The sequence below is a fragment of the Arachis hypogaea genome, chromosome 15 (genome assembly GCF_003086295.3).
Source record: "Arachis hypogaea cultivar Tifrunner chromosome 15, arahy.Tifrunner.gnm2.J5K5, whole genome shotgun sequence".
NCBI classification, from domain to species: domain Eukaryota; kingdom Viridiplantae; phylum Streptophyta; class Magnoliopsida; order Fabales; family Fabaceae; genus Arachis; species Arachis hypogaea.
The window spans coordinates 110,067,293-110,079,005 of NC_092050.1; the positions used below are offsets into that span (position 1 = coordinate 110,067,293).

The window sequence follows — 11,713 nt, forward strand, 5'->3', positions numbered from 1 at the left end:
AAACTCCCAACTTGACTTGGGGGTTGATTAAATGGAGACTCTAGAGTTGGAATGCTCAAGTAATTAATTAAATTGGAAGTTGTTGGCTAATTCTCCATTTACTAACGCTAGTCCTTCCCAAGGGAGAGGACTAGGATTTGCGAATAAGAGTTAGGTCAATCACTTGACTTTCCTTTATTTAGTAAGGATTAACTAAGTGAAAACAACAACCTCTTTATACTACACTTGAGAAAATTCCAACAAGGATAGAACTTCCACTTAATCATTTTCCCAATCAAGGCTTTTTATTTTGAATATATAAATCTCTTTTAATTTTCATTGCGCTAATTTATAATTATTTATTTTCTGTCATTCAACTCTCAAAATCTCTTGGAAAACTCCTGATTAATAAGATAGCACCCTTTTGTCAACTTGTTGGGAGACGACCTGGGATTCATACTCCCAATAATTTTTATTCTAATTTTGTGACAACCTTTCTAAATTGATAAGTGGATTTTTGCTGGTTAAGAACTATACTCGCAATGTATTTCTTATATTATAAATTCTTAATTGGCTGATTTCCACCTCCATCAGCGTACGTGATGAGCGGATAATTTATACCCTTTTTGGCATTGTTTTTACATAGTTTTTAGTATGATTTAATTATTTTTTATTATATTTTATTAGTTTTTATTCAAAAATCACATTTCTAGACTTTACTATGAGTTTGTGTATTTTTCTATAATTTTAGGTATTTTCTGGCTGAAATTGAGGGACCTGAGCAAAAATCTTATTCAGAGGCTGAAAAAGGACTACAGATGTTGTTAGATTCTGACCTCCCTGCACTTGAAGTGGATTTCTGGAGCTACAGAAGTCCAATTGGCGCGCTCTCAATTGCGTTGGAAAGTAGACATCCTGGGCTTTTCAGTAATATATAATAGTCCATACGTTGCCTGAGATTTGATGGCCCAAGCTGGCGTCCATGGCCCGCCTAAAACATCTTGGCGTAAAACGCCCAAACTGGCACCAGAATTGGAGTTAAATGCCCAAACTAGCACCAAAGCTGGCGTTTAACTCCAGGAACAGCCTATGCATGAAAAAGCTTCAATGCTCAGTCCAAGCACACACCAAGTGGGCCCCGAAAGTGGATTTCTACACTATCTGCACTTAGTTACTCATTTTCTGTAACCCTAGGTTACTAGTCTAGTATAAAAACTACTTTTAGAGATTTATTTTGAGAGTTTTATCAAACTTTTACCATCTTTGGAACCTATTGTACACGTTTGGAGGCTGACCTCACGGCCATGCCTAGACCTTTCACTTATGTATTTTCAACGGTGGAGTTTCTACACCCCATAGATTAAGGTGTGGAGCTCTGCTGTTCTTCATGAATTAATGCAATTACTACTGTTTTTCTATTCAATTCATGCCTACTTCTTCTCCAAGATATACTCTCGTACTTAATTCAGTTAAGTCAGAATGAAGGGGTGATCCGTGACAATCACCCAATCTTCGTTACTCGCTTAGCCAAGATCCGCGTGCCTGACAACCACAAAGCGGTCTACATGATGTTCAACGTAGTCATTGGACGACAGCTAGAGTATATTCTCTTGGATATCTAATACACGAACTGAGTCCGTGAGATTAGTATCTTCGTGGTATAGGCTAGAACTATTGGCAGCATTCCTGGGATCCGAAAAGTCTAAACCTTGTCTGTGATATTCCGAATAGGATTCAGGAAGAGATGACTGTAAAGAGCTTCAAACCTACGAATTTTGGGCGCAAGTGACAGCGTGCAAAAGGATCAATGGATCCTATTCTGATGCTAGCGGGAACCGACAGATGATTAGCCATGCGGTAGCTGTACCTGGTATTTTTCATCCGAGACGAGAAATCTGACAGTTGATTAGCCGTGCAGAAATCGTAGAGGACCATTTTCACTAAGAGGATCTTACATCTTGCCATGGAAGGAGGTAACGCATGGTTGGAAGAAGGCAATAGGAAAGCAGAGGTTCAGAAGCAACAAAGCATCTCCATACGCTTATCTGAAATTCCCACCAGTGAATTACATAAGTAACTTTATCTTATTTTATGTTTTATTTATCTTTTAATTATTCAAAACCTCATAACCATTTGAATCCTTCTGACTGAGATTTACAAGGATGACCATAGCTTGCTTCAAGCCGACAATCTCCGTGGGATCGACCCTTACTCACGTAAGGTTTATTACTTGGACGACCCAGTGCACTTGCTGGTTAGTTGCACCGGAGTTGTGAAAAGTGTGAATCACAATTTCGTACACCAGTACGCGCACTGTACACATACGCGCCGAAGGCCGAACATGATTCTTTTAGTCAAACTCGTGCCTGGCAATTTTGGAGGGTTTCTAGCCCCATTTGGAGCTGAGTTTTTGGCGGGAAAAGATAAAAGGAACCAAGGATTGAAGGGGAAGAGATCACTTCACATCACTACACATTACTTGATAGGAGGAATCATTAGGATTAGTTAGAAGTAGTTTCTAGAGAGAGAAGCTCTCACTTCTCTCTAGAATTAGGATTAGGTTTAGTTTAATAATCTTAGATCTAGGTTTTAATTCATGCTCTCTTCTACTTCTACTCTTCAATTCTTTGTTGTTACATGTTGTTCTTCTATTCTTTTGTTGTAATTTCTTCTATTTTGTTCTCATGCTTTGTTGTAGGTTCACTCTTGTCTCTTCTACTTTTCTTTCAATTCAATTTGAGGTAATTCATGTCAATAATGTTCTTTTTTATTGTTGTTGTTAATTCCTTGCAATAATTGTTGTTAGATTTCATTCTTGTTGTCAATTTACTATGTTTTCCTTTTATACCTTCCAAGTGTTTGTCAAAATGCTTGAGAAGATGTTAGAGTAGAATTTTATGTTCTTGGCTTTGGAAGGTAACTTAGGAACTCTTGAGTTGCTAATGTCCAAGTGATTGATAGTTGATAGCCATTGACTCTAGCTCTCATTAATTCAATTATTGAATAGCTAGGACTCATGGACTTGGATTGATATAGCTCATTTGACTTTCCTTTACTTGTTAGAGAATGATTTAATGGGATTGATCCTTGCAATTATCATGTTGTGGTTAGTGATAAGGATAGAGAAGCTTGACCACTAAACCTTGCCAAGACCTTTCTGTCATTTGATTTCCTTTATCACTTACTTTTCTTGTTTCCTGATAAAAACCCCAAAATATACATGTCCATGGACAATAACAAGGACACTACCCTGCAATTCCTTGAGAGACGACCCGAGGTTTAAATACTTCGGTCATTAGGATTATTAGGCGTTTGTACTTGTGACATACAAATTTTTGCATGAAATGATTAGTGTTGGTTTAGAAACTATATTGCAACGAGATTTCATTTGAGAATTCTAAACCGTCAAAAATATAATCATCAACGTCACAGACAATGGGTGCACATGATCAGTCGTTCATCATAGTCCCTAACCCCAACTACATGGGTCCTTCTTCTGGGCCACCCCCACCACCAGGAAGTCATCCGGCTGCTTCACCATAGTGGACTCCTCCACCACTTTCACTTGCTCAGTAACCCACTACTTCGACAATGGCATCCCTTCCAGTATACTCACACAAAGTCGTTAGATCGTGATGTGATGATGGCAGAGACCTTCAAGTATACTCACACTTGAGAACAAGGAGAGATTTACTGATCAGCGGTCTGCAGATAATTATGTGAGTAAACGCCATGTAGTATGAAGTTTTCAATTAACTTTCGTCTTAATCATAACAAGTGTTATACAGGAGTCCTACACGTAAAGATTGGAAGCCGCATCCCAGCAATCTCAGTATACTGGAGAGGTCCGCTGATTTAGTCGTCGATCCTTATACGGTTTGGCATGAAACCGCATTTAAGCCGTACAAGAATTACACTTATAGGCTGGGATCATTCTTTGCCAACAACTTATTCACCTCCAGATTGAGAGCTTCATTCGCCTCTGTCACCAGCTCTGTCGATCCCGAGGACAGTATGCAGAATCTCACCTAGAGCTTTTATTAATAGGCTCAATAGCTACAGCCGTCTGAGGAGAGGTATAACAAGATCCTCGCACGTGTGTTAGACACAGATTCTCTCAGGCTGCAGCTTAAGCAGGAGCAGGAGTGGATTCAGTAGATACAATAATAGATGACAGTATACCACGAGCAGACGTGCACTAATGGCAGCGGCGTTGCTGGATAGGAACTAACATCACTGCCTAGATCGCCACCTCAATAGAAGTAGGGAGATGATGACTACAACGACTATCAGGATCTGTAGTGATTAGGGTTTTATTCTAGACTATTTGATTGTATATTATTTATTTGACTTTTTATTTTGTACAATAGAATCCTTATTTGATTTCTATTATCTAGAATTTCACTACTAATTGGGTTAAAAAAATTTGAATTTACTGTCGAATATACCACAGAAGATTTTGACAGTAAATCAGTGCAAAACAATATAATGTGGTGTCAAAATTACTAGCAAAAAATTTTTGCTTATTGGTCAAAGAATCTGCTGCAAAATCCAATAATAATTACTGGCAAGAGTTATATCGTCAAATTTTTTCTAATAAAAAATCTTACAGTAATTCATTTACCGGTAGATTAGTTTTATTATTTCGCCGATAAACTCAATGGTATTCAGCAACTTTTTTGTAGTAGTAATCCAGTATTTTTGATATAGCTCAAACATATATTGATGAACTTTGTTCAAGGAAAATGAAATATCAGTTCTAATGATAGTAGCACATTGCGATTCCCAACATAATTGAATGAAATAATATGGGGTCCTCAAAGGGGTTACTAGATTTAGCCGTAAGCTTTGCTGAACTAACCATAGGGGTGGTCATAGATCCAAACTCATTCAAGCCAGCCTTCATTGACAATTCTTTTATGTATTTTATTTAAATTCGTCACATGAGTGAGTCTGAATGTGTAATAGCCTCTATTCCCAAAAAGAAATTTAATTCATCTTAGTTCTTAACTAAAAAAGTAGAGTGTAACTGATGAAGAATAAATGGAATTTATTTCTCATTGTTTCTAATTACCAACATGTCATCCACATAAATAAGAATAAAAGTAATTAAATTGGTAGTAAATCTAGTAAATAGAGATGGATATGATTTTGTGCATAACTATTTATCAAGCAGATGTATTAGTGAGATACTTGGTTCTAAGTGCTTGTTTTAGGTCAGAAAATGCTTTATTTAATTTGCAAACTAAATGTGGATTAGTGTGTTCGAATCCAGGTGGTTAAGAGTTAAGACATATAAACATTTTCATGCAATGCACCATTCAAAAAGCGTTATAAAAATCTTATTATTTAGTAAGAATGAATCGATTTGTCACTTGCTTGATCACAAGAAAAAACAGTTGATCAAAATCTATACCAACTTACCAAGGTTCTATATTCAGTGAGCTTAGCTTCTTTTTAGCATGATCACCAGCTGAATCAGTTGGATTACAAGGAACTGGAACTGAGGTATAGTAACAGCAAATGGAATTGAAGACTGATAAGGAAGAGATGAAGTCTCATTTGTTGAAGCAGTAACTAACAGAAGAGGATGCATGAGTAGCTGAAGCAGGAATAGACTATGTAAGATCAAGAGAAGAGGGGTGGAAGAATTGAAAATACAAATAAGACATCTAAAAAAGAGACTTGACTTAATGTAGAATAATTAGAGTCCTTATCAAAGAATGAAGGTGCAGAAAACTAGTTTTCTTCAAAAACTACATCTCTAGAAATAACAAGTTTACCATTTTTAGTGAGACACTAATTATAACCTTTCTTATGCATAGCATATTTAAAAAACACGCATGGTTGAGACCTATATTTTGGCTTGTTTATTATAAAGCTTAAATGAAGAAGATATAGAAAATCAAATATTCTAATAAAATCATAATCGGGAACAACACCAAATGACACTTCAAAAGGGGGGTTTACGAGCAACACAAGAAAAGGAAAACGGTTTATCAAATACACATCAACAGAGAAGGCCTCATCCCAAAAAGCCAAGGGAAGTGAGGCACTAGCCCGAAGAGCTGGGCCAATTTCAACTATATATACGTGTTTTTTTGTTTAGGCCAATCTATTTTTCCAAGGAAAACGAATAAGAAAGGCGATGAGTGATATCTTCTTGAACTAAGAAAATCTTAATACTGCGTTTTTTAGAAAAATTGAGATAGAAAGACAAAGACTAAGAGATAGAGACTTAGAGACAAAAATTAAATTTGAGTCTTTGTATTGTGTTTAATGTAAAATGTACATGACTGAATTATGTCCTAGTATCCTATTTAATTTAAGATAAAAATGGAGATTGAAATAAATGAAATTAATAAAACACCCTTACAAATTAAAAAAATAAAAATAAAAAATCCTAATCAAAATCAGTCTCGTCGTCGTCGTTGTCATCATTGCTGGTCAAGATAGAGGAGGGATGCCACTAAGGAGGCGAAGAGGGAAGCTGTTGTTGCCAAACTACCAGTTAAGAGGGACGAAGTGTGAGAGACATGAAGCAGAGATAAGGGCACAATAATCAGAATCAACCTCATCATCATGATCATCATCATCAGAATCAGCGTCATCACCAACCAAAAGGAGGGACACTGCAGTTGTCGATCCACCAGTCAAGAAGGATGAAGTGTGAGAGAGACATGAAGCAGAGATGGAGAGAGAGAGAGAGAAGAAAGGGGTGAGCTCGCTAGAGAAAGAGAGAACAGAAGAAAAGGAAGAAAATGACAGCGCCGTCGAAGCAAGAGAAAGCTATCGCTGTTGTCAAGCTAGACAGGGAAGGAGAGAGAGAACCAGAAGAGGGATTTTAAAGAGATAAATTAAAGTCACAGAGAAAAGAGAGGGGCTATTTTTGAGCGTTGTACCTGTGCTCGTCAAAAACTGTCGCCGAAGCTCGCGCTAAAGAAGGCTAGTGCCACCAAGCTCCACCATAGCTAAGCCTTGGTTCTCTTTTGGAAAACTATCGTGTTGGAGAGGTGAAGATAGTAAAAGGAGGTATAATGGAAATTTGAAAAATTGACTGAGAGAATTTTTTAAAAAGAAAAATATTATTAAAATTTTAATTTTTGTCTCCAGAAATTTCAATCACAGCCTGTGTTTCTATTTTCTAATGATATTGAAGGAACTAAAATTTTATATTTCGTGACTAAAATTTTAATTTTGATTTATAATCACCAAACAAAATACTTAGTTTTAGTTTTTCCAATTCTAATCTTAGTTTCTCGAAATAAACATAGCCTATAAAGGCTTTAAGATAAATACTGTTAGCTATATATTATCCGTTTGTGGTGCCTTAATGGTGTTAGAGATATAATTATCAATATTGTCTTCAATAGTATAAAATTAGTCACTTTTTTTACTGATTAAGTACTGACCAAATTTTAATAAAAGTGTTGTCCCTAGATTATATATATATATATATGTTTTGTTGGGCTATTACATATTAATCGCATAAATGAGTATTACGCTGCTGGTACAAGACAGTATTGAAATCATAAATCTTCATTGCAGCATACTACGTATGACAAACGTGAACAGAGTGCCAAGGATTAGACAATAATAACAATATTAAATCTATCGCAGACAGTCTTACCTGTAGCCACATACAATAAGATACAACTCAATAACTTTATGACATGGAATACTCATAGCCACATGTAGGGATGGCAACGGGTCCCCATGGGGGCGGGGACATGCCCCCTGCCCCCCGCCCCCGCCTCCATTATCCGTCCCCATCCCCGCCCCGTCCCCGCGACGGGTAACGGGGGCCCCGTATCCGCCGGGGATCCGGGTCTCCGTGGATATCCGCGGATTTTTATAAAAAATAATAAAAATTGAAAAAAAATTAGAAAAAAATTAAAAAAATAGTGTATTGTATATAATTTAGTATTTTACTTACATCAATATCTACTTTAATATTATGAATTACATGTATAGCACTCAAATACTTAACCAAAAATTCAAAATCAAAGTAAAATAATAAAAATTTCAAAATAATTATAACAAATGCTTAACCAAATCATAATAATTATAACAGAAAAAGCAAACAAAGATAATGAAGATGATAACAAATGCTTAATTATAATCATATAAATTATACTTAACAAAATCACAATACACACAAATGGGGTATTCTAGTCTTTTTACATAAACGGGGTTTAAACGGGTCTCCACGGGGCGGGGACCTCTATCCCCGCCCCCGCCCCGTTTAATATACGGGGCCCCGTCCCCCATCCCCGCGGGTACAAAATCGTCCCCATATCCGCCCCGTGACGGGTAAATCCCCGCGGATACCCGCCCCGCTGGGGATTTTTGCCATCCCTAGCCACATGCATACATTAGTTGCCCTTCCAAATAGTTGTTGAACTTGTGCCCATGTAAGCCCTGAAACTGTGTCTCGTTGCTCTAAATAATTCTTATATAGAAGAAATTTTATCACAATATATATAATATTCCAATATATTAATTTTTCTCAACTTATATATAATAAATATTAGACTCATTTATGTGTTATATAATTTTTTCATGTCCAAAAAAAAATTCTTAGAATTGAGTCTATATAAAAATTAAATTATTCATTTATACAAAATATAATTCTATAATTTATTTAGCATACTGATTAAATATTTATTATTTTATAATTATAAAATAAAATATAATTTTCTCCTTAAGCGAAACGTACCGGTTTATTATTAAATTATTAAATATATACAAATAAGTATTCTCGTTGAAATTAGCCAATAATTCAAGCCCGTAATCTTCCTATAAATTCCCCCATATCTTACACTACCTTCCCCAGTTCTCCTTTCATATCATATCATATCATATTCATACATAGCGAACTCTCATAAATAGTATCACCTTCTTTTATTGTAAATTCCAATTATAGCCATGATTCCTAGTGAGATTGATATGAGAGGTATCCAGTATCTAGCACCAGAAAACCAATTTCTTGTTCCACCTTATAATAATGATAATAATAATAATAATAATAATAACCTCAGTTGCTTGATTCATACTGAAATCCCAACCTTCCATGATAATCTAAACACCCTCTTAACCAACATACCCATCTACAGTTACAATAACAGTAACTTCCCTTGTGCATTAGGAACTGACTTTATTGTCCCTCATAATTCGTCATGCCTCAGCAGCAACTCAACAACCTCCGACGAAGCCGACGAGCTTCCGCTCAGCGTGATTGACGAGCGGAAGCAGCGGCGGATGATATCGAACCGCGAGTCGGCTCGGAGGTCGAGGATGAGGAAGCAGAAACACCTGGACGAACTCTGGTCTCAGGTTGTTAGGCTCAGAAGCGAGAATCATAACCTTATTGACAAGCTCAACAACATGTCTGAGTCACATGATAGAGTTCTTCAGGAAAATGCAAGACTCAAGGAAGAAGCTTCCGATCTCCGCCAAATGATAGCGGAGATAAGTGGAAACTCGTTTGGTTGTGTTGTCAGAGGTTTTGATTTTGACGATGACGTCGACGACGACAACAACGATAATAATGATAATGATGATGTTCCTTGCAAGAACACTACTACTACTAAAATTCTCAGAGATGAGGAAACCAAGAACCATGTTCACTAAATGAGGCTATATATGTTATATAAAATTGATCATACGTATACTACTCTATTTTCCATCTTCTTATCTTTTGTTTTTTACTTTATTTTGACTCATGTTTTATTAGTTTGTTCCAATGGAGCTGTACGCGAGTGAGTTCAGATAAGATTAAATAACAGTTCTACAAGTTCTTTTTTTCTTAGTTCGTTTCATACTTTCATCAATAGTTACTCCAAAGCCGGCGCTGGTAAAGAATAATAATGGTTGGTTTGGTACTGTAATTGAAATATTCTTTTTTAAAATTTAAATTTATAATAAAAAATAACTAAAGAAGAATCTTTTATTAAGTTGCTTGAATCTTTTTTACATTTAATTTTTTACTTATTTTATGTTATCTTTTAAAAAAAATAAAAATCAAATTTTAAATTTTAGATATAAAAATTCTTACACTATATTCTAAAATAATCTATTTTAAAAATTTAAGTTAATAAATAGAAATATATAAATAATTATATTTTTAATCAATATATTATTTGTATTTTTGGAATTTAACTAGATAGGTATATTTTACCGACATATAGTTAAAGTAACCGGTATTTCTCTTTTTTTCAATCACTGATTACAGGTTCGAATAAATATATAAATAATCAATATTAAGAGAATGATATCTTTACGAAATTTCGAATATTCAAATGAAATTATCTATAATTTCTAATAAAAAAATTACAAATATTTCTTTGAGAGAGTTCAGTATTGCAGGTAAACTAGAGTAAGATACACAGTTTCATTCCCAGAGAGTATGAATGCGAAGAAAGAGAACAAAAAAAATAAAACGGTTTCGCTAAAACTCAATTAGGAGGGTAGTTACCTATAATTAACTAGTTAAAAAACAAAAAATCTATTATAAAAAGTAAAAAATAATTTTTTATTATTTTAATTTTTTAAATTTTAAAATTAAAAATACAAAAATTTAACTTGAATTGATTTATGTTGTAATTGGTTTTTTGGAATTTTTTTAAACACTTATTATTGGGCTAACATCTCGCCGCGTATTAATTGATCATCATGATCATGTAGATGATGAAGAAGTGTACCTAACATATATGATGCTGTCAGTAACATCATCATTCATCACCAACCAGTATATATAATTAGTACCTATTATCTATCTATCTACTATCATCATAAAAATTAACAAATGAAAATTGGCGTCTATGTCATCGCAAATTCGCAACAGTAATCAAAATGGAAATAGTATAGTTACTATAGGGGAAAAAAAGACAATATATGAACAGCAAAGAAATAGTAATAACAAAAAGCTTAATGGGAAACAAAAAACTTGATCTCAGCTTTAGAGAGAGAGAGAAGCTTTATTTTATTTTGTCTTTTGCAGGACCAATGCAATGCAAGGAGGGTAAGAAGAAGTGATAGGCATGAGTATAGTTATATAAATTCACTGATTCAATAGTATAAAAGCAAGTTAGGCAATATATGAGTATAGTTATTTGTATTTTATACATTTTATTTTTTACTTATAAAAATAAGTTAAACAATTTAAGCATAACAATAAAAAACACCATAAAATCCACTTTTACGGATGTTGCATATCAATTTATTTCTCTCTCAGAACAGTATAATATATTTTTTACAATGTTGTATCGCGAACCGCGTAATCGTTCCTATATCAGAATCTATTGTGTTTTATATAACTATGGACATAAGATATGCACGTGCAAAAGCAAAAGAATAATGGATCATGATAATTCTGAAAAGATACATAGACACATACATACAATACACACATATATAGACATAGACCCAAAAGGGTGTGTGTCCATTGTTGTTGAACAGAGTAATTTAAGTGAGGGCCAATACACGACAATTGCTGGTGGTGGAGGTGATAGGTGCCAGTGAGGGTACGTAGTGGATCATAATTAATATATATTAATACCGTTAAAATTATTAAAATATATATTAATTTTTTAATATATATTAATTTTAATTTTTAATCATAAATAATAATATATATTAATTTTAATTAATATATCTTAATACCGTTAAAATTATTAAAATACCAATATACTTAGATTCAATTTAGATAAATAATTTAATTAAGTTTTTTTTT

The 11,713-nt window shown here is 34.4% G+C and overlaps 1 protein-coding gene across 1 annotated transcript; it reads left to right on the plus strand.

Annotated features, from left to right (window-relative positions):
- Positions 1-8,814: 8,814 nt before the first annotated feature.
- LOC112750469 (uncharacterized) lies at positions 8,815-9,784 on the plus strand. The gene has a single exon (XM_025799201.3). It carries the CDS (start codon positions 8,908-8,910, stop codon positions 9,610-9,612), a length of 705 nt encoding a protein of 234 aa, XP_025654986.1. The 5' UTR covers positions 8,815-8,907; the 3' UTR covers positions 9,613-9,784.
- The last annotated feature ends 1,929 nt before the right edge of the window (positions 9,785-11,713 follow it).